We start from the raw sequence: 15,307 nt of genomic DNA, 5'->3' as shown, positions 1-15,307 counted from the left end.
CGTCATGGGTTGCAGCAAGCATTTTGCTCCTGCAACCCGGTTGCAGGAAGCATTTCGCTGCTGCAACCGGGTCGCAGCAGACGGCGCCTTTTCTTCGGAATACGGCGGACGGACCCGATCAGGTGTTTACGTCGTCGGGAAAGCCGGACGGATCCGGGAGGTGTACGGAGGACGGACCCGATCGGTGGGGTTCTTCCGACGGACCCAACGCATTTTTCTCCGATATGGACCTTGGGATCTGTCGGGAAAGCCGGACGGATCAGATGTGGTTGGTTGTAACAACTTGGTAGCCATATGTAGCCAAATCGAAGTTGGTACGAGCAGTACGAGGTGTGCGAGGTGCAAGAAGTATGTAAGTACAACATACTGCATGCGTGAAATTTGAAATAACAAAGAATAGTACAGTACGTGGCAAGAATAGAATAGTGCCTAGAATAGGTGATAGACTGATAGACTACGTGATGGCATGATGATAGGTTTATGTGAGTTGCACCGCGGCAGGGTGGCAAGCACGACCAGAGCGCAAGCGCATGTAATCGCGGTGTTGACGGCCAGCCCGCGGCCCGCTCATTTGATCCTCGTTATCATGTGGATTAACGTATACGACGGTCGTTACGTAGTTTTGATTCTTCAGTTTCCTCACTTGCATCTGTGATGAGATGCGTCACGTAACGCGTCGCTTTCTGCTCGCATTGAGGTTTGGTGCTGTCAAGTTGAAAAAGCTGGGTACCGCCGGCGTGTCTCTAGCCCAAGCATCGCGTCATTGGTGTTTGTTGTACAACTATACGTGTGGTTTGTGCTTACCGTGAGATGCTGTGATGTACGGATTACGTCCTACGAGAGTGCTGTGATGAGTGCGCCAATATCCGGACGGACATCAGTGTGTTCGTCTATGATCGGCGATGTTCCACGTGCATGTCAGTGTTTATTAGATGCAGTGGTAATTTATTTACACGCGCTGTGCAACAGTCAGACGAAAATAAGTCATCGACAGTTTGTTATCAGACTGCACTACAGAGCTCAAAACTCGGAAAATGGGAATGCACGTGATGCAGTTTTCGCATGTTGGAGTGGACCGAAAAATTGGAGGGTTAAGCCCAGTGGATGCGAAGCATGTTAAGCAGCTGCCTCAGTGTGGATGGGGTTAAGTAACGGAGACGTGGTTTTAGGTTAATCGTCGTACTTTATTCTTTGCAGCCCGACAAACACACTCTTATGGTCCGTAAATGCATGACTCTTGGTTTGCACGTCACTTACGCATACACGCCCGGCGCAAAGACGCTGGCGCGGTTGGGGAGGGTATTTGTGCACACCGTGAACGCGCAATCACGTGACACAAAAGTGACGTAAAAGTGACGTGGGGCTACTACGTCACTTTTGCGTGTCCTGTCCACGTTTTTTTTTTTTTTTTTTCCCTCTGAGCGTAGAAGTGACGTAGAAAAATGTCACTGCTATGTACAATGTCCTTTTCTTTTGCTTTTTTTTTTCTTTCTCCTTCATGGAAGTTAGTGAGAGGGTGTATGCAACGTCTCTCTCAAGTCGGATGCGCTGAAAGGACGTAAGGAAAAGGCACGCGGCCTGGCCAACGCAGACGGCGCGGTTCAAACGTTGCCGTCGGAGCGCGTTCAACTAATGACGTACGGGTTCGAGCTGCCCTCGGCGCTCGATTGCTTCCGGGGGGTCTAGCGTAAACCAGCATGAACGCTTGCTTCTTTTTTTTTTTTTTTTTTTTCTTTCTCCCCTCTAGTTGTGAGGTATGGCCTGCTGTGGCCGGAGCGGAAGCGTGAAGGGACGATAAAAATTCGTCTGCTTCTGTACGCGGCGCTTTAGCAACGCGCGCGTACAGTGCGACGTGCGTGATTCCAAGGTGATCACTTCATGTCTGATATACTCAGAATAAACTTCTCGAACACAGGTCATTTCGCGAGAACTGAACAGCGAATACATGGGCTCAACTAGCCGAATGATTCCCATCTTGCACCGTCACATCGTTGCGGACAAAACGGTCGATCGCAGTGCAAAATTCTTGAATAACCTTTCGTCATAACCTTAAAATCGCGGTAGACTATATTGGGCTCAAATGGGCCGCGTTTATGTATGTATATGTATGAAAACTTTATTGATCCACCGAGATTTGCACCTTAATTAAGTTGCGAATTGCCATCAGCGCGCGCGACAATTAAGTTATACGTGTTCACGTGTGTGCATGCACGTTACTGCAGTAACGTGATTAAAAATTAAGTCGAAATATATATAATATCATGTTCTTTGACGGCCTGCAGCCACGGACACGCACCTCGATCGGACACCGCGCGCGCGATCACTTTTGCTGGGTGGGCGCGCGACTTTTAAATTCTATTTTGAGTGTTTATAGCACAAAATACACAACAGACTGCAACTATAATTGCAAGAGTATACGTGTAATATATATGCTGCTGCTGCTCGCGGCTTTACTCCAAAGGCGATGCGTCGACAGGCTTCTGGTGTTCCCAGAAGCGAGCACCGAAAGCAGCTGGGATGAGCACTTTCGCTGGGCAGGACCGCGCGTGCGCTTCGGTGCCCTTAGGCAACGCGCATGTGGGAGACAAATGTTCTAACTGCATGAGAGCCATCGAGTTCTCCAGCTAGGTCCAGCTTGCCCTGTTCCTGTTTTCTCTCTCTCTCTCTCTCTTGATTTTCTTTGCCTGCCTTTACGTACCAAACGAGAGTCGTGCTTGCGAGTTCACAGTCACTTCGCGAGTTTTAGCGCGCGAAGATGGCGACATCAGAAACTGAAGAGGAAGCAGTACTAAAAAAGTACGCAAAGAATCTGAGCAAAGCTGGAGAATTGTGGATAGGTTGCATAGAGAGTCAGGAAGTACTCGTGTCCATGGAGCGCGATCTCTTGACTTTGGGCGTATCGTTCAAGACTACGACTTCTACGCACTATGGACAAGAAAATTCGAAGCAAGAAGGTAAAAAATTTCCATACATCCTTTATTCCAGCGATCAAAATTAATATATAATCTTTACCGCCGGATGCATATGATACATCCAATAGATATTTAGCGTACGTGTAATGAGTATCGCAAGAGCTGCGCGTCCATATGTGCACTAAAATATTAATTATAACGAAAAGATTTGTGCCCAAAGACGTCCAACGGTGCAGTCATTTGTGTGCGTGAATCGAAAGCGCTAGCTCCTTTTGCTGGTATTTTTTTGGCACAGACAAGTTAACACACACACACACACACACACACACACACACACACACACACACACACACACACACACACACACACACACACACACACACACACACACACACACACACATGCATATATATATATGCGTACGTCATCACTGAGTTACTAGCTTTTTCGACTACATAATGAAGTAATGAAGACCATATAAGCATTGACGGACAATTTTATCATGAAAAAAAATATGCAATCTATCCGGACTGGCGAAAACAGCTGCACCAGTCTATCAGTTGGGACAGTCTTCGCTTCGCCACGCTGAATTTTGTACTGCGGAGAAAATAATTTAAGCTGGGACAGTTTATTCCACTGAGTTTTTATTAGTGTGGAATGCACTGTGGTCTGGTCACGGAGCAATATAAGTCCTATCTCCGTGGGTATGACAAAGGAAAAAATGAGAATTAATTTTCTTCGCTGTCATATTAAGCATCAAGCAATTCTGCGGCATGCCCGACAAGCAGTCATGGCTTTAACTTGTTGCACAAGTCGGCGTCAGCCTTGCATATGTCGGAAGTAAATGGGGTGATGAGTCATTGGAAAGGCAGAGCGAGTTCATCGTTGAGGTCTTCAGGGCGAGCATAGAACTTTCAAACTCGTACTATTTCGCTTTAGGGCTATTTCGCTATTTTTTTTAGGGCTTCGCCGCACTACTTTGTTTTACTGTGGACAAGCCATCTTTGCGCGCAGCTGCCATGATTCGGCTTTATCAATCTTTATTGCACCCTCCCTTGATCAGTATGCATGTCTTTCGATGAGAATGTGATGAACTTAATCAGTTAATTGCCAACAGTTATCTGGGAATTATTTTACTTAGGGTTATTAATTCCTCAATCCGTTTTAGAGCGTATATATAACTAAGCATGGGTTCACCACATTTAATTGTTCTTTGATCATAGGTAAAAGAAATAATTGCGCATTGTTGGTATTGTATGTAAAATGTTCCCCGAATAGAGCAATAAGAATTTTATTTTACGTTTTTTATAGTCTCACTTGCAGGGATCCCATATTATACATGTAAATATATTATGATTTTGGTGCACCAATCACAAAGTAATAAAAGTGATATGCTTGAGCAAATGTAAATGACAGCCGTAATTCTGTGAATGAGGTGTGTGTGTGTGTGTGTGTATATATATATATATATTGTAGTGTGGTAATCTTCATCGATATAACCACTGACATGCGTCGCGTGCTGCCGCTCTCAAGGACGAAGAAGTTGTTCGCTGCCTTGCTCTTTCGCCACGCCTGACGCTTCGCTGCGAGTCTCCCCTGAGCGGCTGGAATCACCTGGGTTCACCGAATAAACACACCCCTACAATTGGTGCAGGTGCTGCTGGGTACGTTCCCATCCACCCTGGAACTTAGAAGCCGCACGTTGACCACTGCTTCCACCATGCCAGACGAGACCACCTCGACATCGGCGCCCCTTCCAACCATCCTTCACCATCGCCTGGGTCGGCGTTCCATGTCCGTATTCCAAGGGTACGCCAACGCCCTACGAACCCTTGGCGCACCGCAGACAACCGGCCAATTTGCTACTCTTGTGGGCTGCCGGGCCATGTAGCCCGTCTTTGCCGCCAACGCCTTCCACCTTCTTGCCCTGACCCCTGGAACTACACGTACGACGCCGACCAGCCCTCGCCGAGAACTCAACCCGGTTCCGAGTTCGTTCCTCGGGACAATCAAACGTATACCTCTCGCCGATCATCTTCCCCTCGTCGCCGTTCACCATCACCGCTTCCCCGACGTTCTACCGGCGCTGTTGAGGGAAACTAACAGTCGCAGTTCCCGGGGCAAGAACTGCGCTTGGTTCGAACTCTTCAAGTCCTCCGTCTTCTCCCGCAAACGTAATACAAGTGTTCGTCGACGGTGTCGCAATACTCGCTCTTGTTGACACGGGCGCTGCCGTATCCGTCATCAGTGAATCTCTTTGCCGTCGTCTTCGCAAGGTGACCACCGCACTACCCGACTTTTCGCTTCGCACCGCTTCATCCCAGCGCATTCATCCCTCAGCAGCGTGCACGGCCCGTGTTCTCATCGAAGACGTCTTATACACCATCGAGTTTATTGTACTGGCTCACTGCTCACACGACATCATCCTGGGCTACGATTTCCTTTCCGCTCATCATGCCGTTATTGACTGCGCCCGCGCGGAAGTTTCCTTTTTACCTCTTTGTGATACCGTCTTGTGTGACGTCCCTACCCGGCCTGCAAAACTCCTCGTCGCCAGTGACACAGACATTCCTCCATTTTCTGCTGCCCTCGTTCCACTCTCCTGTGAAAGCGTTATTAGTTCGACTGTCTTCTTCACACCTTCCGACGCCGCTTCACGCCATCCCTGCCTCCTGCTTCCATTTGCTGTCCTCAAGTTCGAAGATGGCCTTAGTGCAATGTACGTCTCAAATCCATTTTCGTGCCCGTCCGTCCTGCTACGCGGCGAGTGTCTCGGTCGTATTGAAGAACTTGATCCGGAGCTTGTAAATACTCTTCCTGCAACGCCTACTTCATTAGACGTTAATGTGCTCAGCTCTTGCGATACAGTGACCGCTTCGACACCACCCGATGTTCTTCAACAAGCTATTGACGCAGATCTCCCACCCGCACAACGCGATCAACTCGCTGCTCTTCTACAGAACTTCACTTCTGCCTTCGACCTTCCTCACACTGCTCTGGGTCGCACGTCTGTCGTTACGCACGCAATCGACACTGGTACAAACGCACCTTTACGACAGCGTCCTTATCGCGTGTCGGCCTCTGAGCGCCAAGTCATTGCTGACAACGTGGACGACATGCTTCGCCGGGGCGTCATACAGCCATCTAACAGTCCATGGGCTTCTCCGGTTGTTTTGGTCACCAAGAAAGATGGTTCCATCCGGTTTTGCGTCGATTACCGTAGGCTTAACAAAATCACGCGCAAAGATGTCTATCCTTTGCCGCGAATCGACGACGCCTTGGACTGTTTACAGGGAGCCGAGTATTTCTCCTCTTTGGATTTGCGCTCCGGCTACTGGCAAGTACCGATGGCTGATAATGACCGCTCGAAAACTGCCTTTATAACACCGGATGGATTATACGAGTTCAACGTTATGCCCTTTGGCCTCTGCAATGCCCCGGCTACTTTCGAGCGCCTGATGGACACTGTTCTTCGTGGACTCAAGTGGCAGACCTGTCTTTGTTATCTGGACGACATCGTAGTTTTTTCTGCCGACTTTTCTTCTCACCTTCTCCGCCTAAAGGATGTCCTCACGTGTCTCGCCGGCGCTGGGCTTCAGTTGAATTTGAAGAAGTGCCACTTTGCCGCCCGAAAACTCACAATTTTAGGCCACATAGTTTCTAAGGACGGCATTCTTCCCGACCCCACCAAACTTCGCGCAGTTGCAGAGTTCCCGAAGCCAACCTCCCTGAAGCAGCTTCGGAGCTTTATCGGCCTCTGCTCCTACTTTCGACGTTTCATCTTGAACTTCGCCTCTATCATCGCTCCTCTGACCCAGCTCCTTGCCGGCAGCTCCGACCTTTCCGCCTGGACTCCAGCCTGCGATAAAGCCTTCGACACTTTACGCCGCCTTTTGGTTTCGCCGCCCATTCTACGCCACTTTGATCCGGCTGCGCCTACGGAGATCCACACTGATGCCAGCGGTATTGGGCTTGGTGCCGTCCTTACCCAACGTAAGCCTGGTTACAGCGAGTATGTTGTGGCTTACGCCAGCCGAACATTGACAAAGGCAGAATCTAATTATTCAGTCACAGAAAGGGAATGTTTGGCCATTATTTGGGCTATCGGAAAATTTCGTCCTTATGTGTATGGTCGACCGTTTTACATTGTGACCGATCACCACGCTTTGTGCTGGCTTGCCTCTCTGAAAGACCCATCCGGTCGCCTTGCTCGCTGGGCTCTTCGTCTCCAGGAGTTTGACATTCATGTCATTTATCGATCAGGCCTGAAGCATACGGACGCGGATGCTCTTTCCCACTCGCCATTGCCTAGAGATAATTCGTCTGACCACGTCTGTGCCTACGATTTGTCGACTCTTACAGCTATCGACATGGCTACCGAGCAGCGGAATGACCCCTGGATCAATGCACTTTTGGATTTTCTCTCAAGTCCTACTCCCGGTCATTCATCCAAAGCGCTCGTCCGCCAAGCCCACCACTTCTCCATTCGTGACGGTCTTCTCTATCGCCGCAATTATTTGCTTGATGGACGGAAGTGGCTTCTAGTCATCCCGCGTCATCTCCGTGCCGACATTTGTGCTGCGTACCATGGTGACCCACAATGTGCTCACGGTGGCGTATTGAAAACCTACTCGCGCCTACGTCTGCGATTTTACTGGCGTGGAATGTACCGCTTCGTAAGACATTTCGTGCGCGCTTGCGAATCTTGTCAACGCCGAAAAACGCCTCAGAAGTCCTCTGTTTCGTTGCAGCCGTTACCCTGCCCTGCTCGTCCGTTTGACCGCGTTGGCATAGATCTCTATGGCCCTCTTCCGACTACTCCTGCTGGAAACCGGTGGATTATTGTGGCAGTAGACCATCTGACTCGCTACACTGAAACATCACCGTTACCCTCTGCCTCTGCAAGAGACGTTGCTTTGTTCATTCTCAACAACTTGATTCTTCGCCACGGGACTCCAAAGGAACTGCTCAGTGACCGCGGACGCGTTTTCTTGTGCGACGCTCTCGAGGCCCTACTGAAAGAATGTCGCATCATTCATCGCACCGCTACTTCTTACCACCCTCAGACGAATGGCCTGACAGAACGCTTCAACCGAACTCTGAGTGACATGCTGGCCATGTACGTCAACGACGCTCATTCCAACTGGGACCACGTTCTTCCCTTCGTAACCTACGCGTACAACACTGCGATACAGACCACCACCGGATTTTCTCCCTTTTTTCTTCTTTACGGGCGCGAGCCAACCTGCACAATGGACGCGCTTTTTCCCTACCGCCCTGATGGTTCTGAATCGACGCCACTCTCGGACGCCGCCCAGTACGCAGAAGAATGCCGTCAGCTCGCTCGTTCGCTTACAAAGGAAAATCAGTGGCAACAAAAACACCATCGTGACACTGGTGAGGCGCCTTCATATGCGCCCAACTCCCTGGTGTGGCTCTGGGTTCCTGCCACAACCGCCGGCCTGTCAAAGAAGCTTCTTGCTCGGTATCACGGTCCATACCGAGTCCTTCAAAAAACATCTCCTGTGAACTACGTAGTTGAGCCGGTTACGCCATCTGCGGACTTGCGTCGCCGTGGACGCGAAATAGTTCATGTGGACCGAATCAAGCCCTACTACGATCCGTCTGTCCTTTCGGCACCATGAGTCGCCAGGATGGCTCCTTCTCTGCCCGGGGGGAAACTGTAGTGTGGTAATCTTCATCGATATAACCACTGACATGCGTCGCGTGCTGCCGCTCTCAAGGACGAAGAAGTTGTTCGCTGCCTTGCTCTTTCGCCACGCCTGACGCTTCGCTGCGAGTCTCCCCTGAGCGGCTGGAATCACCTGGGTTCACCGAATAAACACACCCCTACAATATATATATATATTACAGGTATATAATATGTTTTAGCAGATAGTTATATTATATATGTGATACTTTAATTATTGTTTATATAGAGAGTTGAGATTTTAGTATTGCACTTGCATGTTATCCTTTGTGTATAAAGTGCATTATAGAAAACATTCATAAAACTTCATGTATTACAGCTCAACTATGTTTCTCTTTGGAGCGTGGAATTCTGCCTCTACGTCTTGACATGCCATTCAGACTGATCTCAAAGGTCCGCAAAGGATGCCTTTTTGGAAAAGATCAACACAAGACACAAGAAAAAAGAGCAGCTGCAATGGTGACTAATATATGTATTTTGAATGAAAATGTTTCCACTAGTTCATAAAGCCTTATTCGGAGTGTGCACGCATATATGAATGCATGGCAACAGGCAACTGTCAAACCCATACAAGTTTGGGCACATTGGAGGAAGTGGCTCTGTGTGAAAGTCACCAACTGTTTAAATACTTCAATGGCAGAAGTCCCAGAAAAGCAGATATAAAGCTGTGGCTGCTGTTCAGAGTTTTTTGTGATGCTATATTTTTTTTTAAAATAAATCTACTGTAAATATTGCAAGATTCATGACATAGTTACTTGCAGCTTGGTGACTCAAGCCATCACTTTGGGGATTGAGTAGCTGTAGATGTAGCTGCCCAAAATCATGATTTTGGGAATATATTTTGGTTAAGCTGCACTTATTCTAACTTTTGGTGATATTATTTTATTATTGAATATAAGCAACAAATTTTACTAAATAATATAGATAAATAAGACTGCAAAATATATGAACAGTATTGTGCATGTATCATACATGTCTAGCAGCTAGCATAAAATTCCAAACTGGTTATCTAAATCATTGAAGTAATGTAGGTGAGAATAAGTGGTAGCGCACATTAATTTACCTTTTTGACAGAAGTCTTGCTCACTGAAACACATGTGTGAAACCTTCATACACTTCACCTGGTGTCAATAAGCAAGATTACACATTATTTGTTCCACACATATGCCACCTACAGCATTTGTGTACGCCACTTCATGCAGCAACCAAATATTAATCAATAAAATCTCATTTCATTTAGAGAAAGCTGTATTTTATAATGCTGCATTTTATAATTTTGCCAAAACTGTATTCTTTTCCCATGTTGCGAAGCAAAATACATAAGAAGAGTGGCGTCCTTTATTGAATGCTTGGGGATATGTAGTGCATATTAGGCACCACAGTTACAAAGGTGCTAGTGCATATGCAGATGCAATTCTGGATTACTTTGTTTAGGACAGCTGAGAGATTGAAGTGAAACTTCTTTGAAACTGGTGAAAACAACACTGCATTATCTTCATCAATCCTTCTGCAGTGTATGAGCTTAACTGATCCTGCAGGTTATGTGAGTTTAATTCATTTTTGCTTTGTACAGAAGTAATGATCATATGATGCGAAATTATTTTACTAGTAGAAATAACACATTTCAACCTACCCTTTGAAACAATCAAACGAATATAAGTGATCAATGATGTGTGTGGGCAGTTTTCATGACTGGAGCCCTTGTCGTACATATTTTAACTAAGAATTCGAAATAAGAACACAACAGCTAGGTTATGATTGACTTCCTGCTAGTGCTATACTCTCACATATATTAGAAGAAAAAAAAAAAAACTAGGTCCTCTTGTCATTTTTGCAGAGCGAGGATTGCAAGCCGGAGTGGAGTGACAAAACCTTCAAGAAAACAAAGACCAAGTTGCAGGGCACAAAAAAAAAGGGCTGCGTGGCGGTCATGCTTGTTAAGGTCATTGACACATTTCCAGAATACAAGGTAAGATGTCTGTGCTATTTCCACACTAGCAGAACAAAGTGATCATATTTTTGTGGTGTATTACTTGGCTGCAATTTTCTACAATACTGCAAGATTTAATTTGTTCAGTTATTATGTGCTAGTACTATAGAAAGATGGAGCCTTAATTTTGTAGCTTTGGTGATGCATAGTAGCTGAACAAATTTAAGTAAGTTGAGCAAAGGGTGTGTATATATATATATATATATATATATAATTCTCAAATCTTATGATTATGGGCATATTTCAGAGTTCTGCCATGTGTAGTTATATAGCGAGAAAGATACACGATCAGTATGTGCTCAGTATAGTAACTTTAATGATCAAAATATGTCCACGTTATGTTTCAGCTGAATAGCATTATCAGCTAAATGTTAATTTTGACAAAGTCTACAGCCTACCATAAGTACCCACTCACACTTGCAAATTGGCAGAATAATGCAGTGTTCTGGAATCTTAAAATGTGTGTATATCTTACAGCTCAAAGCAAGAGAAGGAATTTCGGAACACAAGGTTCGACGCCTGAGGACAGCTCAGCTGTCGAAGCTGGCTGATGCACTTTCTTCAGGCCAAGACGTTATAACACAAAGAATGATTTTCTTTGCAATGTCCCCAAGATCATGCCACACAGAGCATAACTTTTCAGAAATTATTAACTTTGGCCAAACAGTGGATAGTAGTATCTGTCAGCGCATTAAGGATCTGGTGTGTGAAGGCATTACTTCAGTTTCAGAGGTGAAGAAATGTGTACGGTACTATGTTAAAGATGTGCTGTTTGCGGGCAAGCAACCTCCTGATGCCACGTGCCGTGCATTTCATCCCACTAATCAGGATATTGCTAACCACATTCAGGCAGCACTGCGACAAGAAAGGTGCAGTGACCTGGATCAAGAAAATGCAGTTCAACTTGTTCACGAGTTGAAAAAGCAAGACCCCGATTCTAATTTCTTTATGCGTACTTACAAAGAAAGTGAAGGTGCTTCAGTCGATGACAATGAAGATGTTGAAGAGTGGATAAAAAGACAATGTGGCAGCACATTTATTTTTTGTTATCAGTCAAAATTTATGGCTAGTCTTGCTGAAAAGTATGGAAGTTTAATTTGTCTTGATGCCACTAATAAGACCACCGACTATGCCTTACCACTCTTCTTCCTCGTCGTCAAAACACCATTGTGTTACATGGTTGTGGGCACATTTGTAGTGCAGTTTGAAACAGCAGCATGCATAAAAGAAGCCCTAGATATATTTAGATTATGGAGCCCTGGGCTCAGCCCTGAATATTTTATGATTGATTGTTGCCAAGCAGAAATAAAGGCTATTAATGCCGCATTCCCAGAAAGTAAAGTAATGCTCTGCGATTTTCATCGTGAGCAAGCGTGGGAAAGATGGGTCCGAAAAAAAGAAAATGGAGTAGAAAGTAGAGAAGATGCCCTCTCACTTCTTAGGCATATGGCATATGCTTCCTCACCTCATGAGTATGATGCAGCATATAAGTCACTGACTGAGTCAGTGCACTGGACAAATCCCCGTTTGAGGGAATACATGCATACATCGTGGCTTCCCATCTCCCACATGTGGGTAAAGCACTATCGACAAGACTTTTCCATTATTGTGACTACAAATAATGGAACTGAGTCACAAAATAAACTATTAAAGGAGTTTTACCTAAAAGGGGGCCATGGCAGGAAGAGCCTGACAGCACTCATTTCTGTCCTTGTTAAGCAGTTTTTTCCTGATCGGCTGCAACACTTTCACCAAGCGAATATTCGACGGTCATCATGTTACAGAATGTACCATGAAACTGTGCCAGAGTATCTGCAGAACAGGCCACCAGCTGCTGTGAAACATATAATGAGCAGAATGGAAACTGCACAGTGTTACACAGAGGCAGATATAACTGATGGGGATGAAGTTGAGACTTTTTTTGTGAAGTCGAGTGTGCCTGAAAAACACCACATCATTAATTTTGGCATACCATCTTGCTCTTGCCAAGACTTTGCACAGACAAAGTTACTTTGTAAACATTTTTGTGCAGTGCTTTTACACAAAAAAACTGTTTCCTTTAATTCTTTGCCAGAAACTTACAGATCAGGGCCACTCTTGGCTCTCGACACATGCAAATTTGACATTCCAGGACCACCCTCAAATGTGGATTCATTCGGACAGCAGGATGATACAATACCAGCCAACCTTCCAAGAAGAAAAACAAACAGTTTTGCTAAACTTCGTGCAGAAATAAGGGAAGGTGCTGACAAGCTAAAGGCAATGGTAACATATTGCTCTGAAAGGGATAACTTAGAGCAGGCCCACTTTCACCTCCTTGAAGCCCAAAAGCATTTGGCACAAGGTACACCAACCTCAAGTGGAATTACTGTTCGTGGCTCTCCAGTGAAAGGATGTTCTGGACAGAAGAAGAGAGTAGGGCCATTTGTGTCCTTTCGCGCTGCAGCTTTAAAGAAAGCAAAGCGCATTTCTCAGGAGCACTGGAAGTCGAGGGGCAGATTTGGACAAAAGGCTGAATCCATCCGGAAAGGATACACAGCTCCTTCAATATAAGTACCCTAGATCTCCAGGCAATATTAGCACAGGTCAACTTTTTAAAGTATGATATTGTTGAATTAACATATGAATCATCTTTTTGCTGCAAAACTCATCTTATATATTTGTATCTGGATGTATTTGTCTTTACTGTGTGTTTAACATAAGCTTTTTGGTTGCCTTTTTGAGCAAACATTGTTTTGATCATAACTGCAATTTCATTTTTTTTTTTTTTTTTTTTATGGCTGTTATCAGACTGCCTGAAGCAAGGTTTTTATGACATGGTGAATGCTCTCCATGAAGTGCTGCTATGCTTGCAAAACAGCAATGGCAGATATAATCCTCATGCCTAGCTGTTTTTAAATAGACTATATGTCATGCAATCCTTTTATGATATATTTTATTGAATATATTGGTCTATATACTATATTGTATATGCATCTTGTTATATACGGATGTGCACCTCTCCACCTGCACAGATGTACAAAATGTGTCTTCTTTTTGTAACATATATGTAACCTACAACATATATTACCATGCACAATCGTTTAGACTTAATTTTCAACATCTTCTGTTGACAAACTGTGACAATTATTATATATGTTTACTTTATAATGCTTTTTTCATGTATTATAATTTAATTATGCCCACATATATAACCCTGCATTGTGCTTATTAAACTTCTGTAGGGCATTTTGTAACTGTCTTTACTTACCCGGCCATATCCTTTACCAGAAATTATTTGCAGCCTGTGAATAAACAAGTCTATCTAATGTACATAGCATGATTTTTATGGGTTGTCTGATCATTACTGGAGAACATTTTTTATGCTGTTGAGAAGTTGGGTTTTCCTTGCAGCTCACGAGACAGTGAGTGATGTGAGTTACATTTATGCAAGTGGTTTAATTTGAGCTGCCAGATGATTTAGAAGAATAACTGATTTTACAAGTGCGATATCATGCTTTTAATTATGGGAGCATATGCAGTTATAACTCGCACGGCATGCACATGTATAAATATTCTAGAACATAGCTCTTATCTCTAAAAAAATGAATTAACACACAAACACACACACGCACTCATGCACGCGCACCATGCACGCAGGCGCGTGAAAATCGCAGTACGCGCGCGCAGTTCTAGGCGCGTACACCAATTCGCACTGTATATTTAGACTACGATATATGCTCTCTTTTCCTGAAAATAACTCAGATCATCTAGTCACTGCATGAGATAACAATAATTTGCAGCGCCGCATATGTCGTTATATAGTACGCTTGCATAGATCATAACACGGCAGACGCACAATCTCTGCGCGCGCTTCATGCGAAGAAGACTATATACGCTCTCCCGCCGCCGCCTTAATTTTTCATTCCAGCCACACGTCAAACCGACGGAAGGGGATGAATCGAAGTAACAAAATGCGGGTGCGTATAAACGGCGCTCTTCTTATGACGCATCGAGCCTTTTTTTGACCGAGCCCCAGCCCTCTCCCAAGAAAAAAACAAACATGCATATATGCTCTGTCGACGTTATTCCTTTTCCGTCACTGCAGATATATTCAACATAGTAATAGTCCAGAACGGTTGCTTGGCGGGCTAGTTGGTTCATATCTAACTTGTATTACAGCGCGAACCACAAAAAGGTACGACGACAGAGTGAAAAGAGCGCTATTTTCACTCTGTCTGTCGTCGTACCTTCAATTGTGGTTCGCGCTGTAATACAAGCAAGATAGTAATAGTGCTCTTAAAAAGCAAACGCGATACCTGCTCACTCCGGCCGCCAAACCTCTATGGCCAAACGCCAAACCAGCGAAAGTGTGCTTTTCTCAAGAAAAAAAAAAAGAAAGAAAAAAAAAAAAAAACTTCACGAGATACGTGTTTGTGCATCCATGGAGGAGAGGGAAACAAAAACAAAAAAAGGACATTGTACGTAGCAGTGACGTTTTCTCTACGTCACTGCTACGTTCAGAGGGGAAAAAAAAAAAAAAAAAACGTGGACAGGACACGCAGAAGTGACGTAGTAGCCCTACGTCACTTTTGTGTCACGTGATTGCGCGTTCACGGTGTGCACAAATACCCTCCCGCGCGGTTGCGGGCACAGAGACTGACGCGCAGTGTTGCCAACTCAAAAATAAAAAACCCGCAACAGGAACTCCCAAAA

At 45.1% G+C, this 15,307-nt stretch overlaps 1 protein-coding gene across 2 annotated transcripts; it reads left to right on the top strand.

The window, feature by feature from the left end:
* Positions 1 to 15,307, top strand: LOC146206189 (uncharacterized). 2 transcript variants are annotated; one of them, XM_084590818.1, is made up of 4 exons: positions 1 to 352; positions 8,942 to 9,081; positions 10,460 to 10,591; positions 11,090 to 15,307. In XM_084590818.1, exons 2-4 carry the CDS (start codon positions 8,992 to 8,994, stop codon positions 13,163 to 13,165), a joined length of 2,298 nt encoding a protein of 765 aa, XP_084446944.1. In that variant the 5' UTR covers positions 1 to 352; positions 8,942 to 8,991; the 3' UTR covers positions 13,166 to 15,307. The 2 variants fall into 2 exon arrangements, with proteins under 2 accessions (XP_084446944.1, XP_084446943.1); XM_084590817.1 differs by lacking the exon at positions 1 to 352 and adding an exon at positions 1,714 to 2,954.

This window comes from Amblyomma maculatum, chromosome 1, assembly GCF_055883805.1.
Source record: "Amblyomma maculatum isolate TAMU_Amacu chromosome 1, ASM5588380v1, whole genome shotgun sequence".
NCBI lineage: Eukaryota > Metazoa > Arthropoda > Arachnida > Ixodida > Ixodidae > Amblyomma > Amblyomma maculatum.
The sequence above is the reverse complement of the archived record's forward strand: the minus strand, read 5'-3'. Positions and strand labels throughout refer to the sequence as shown.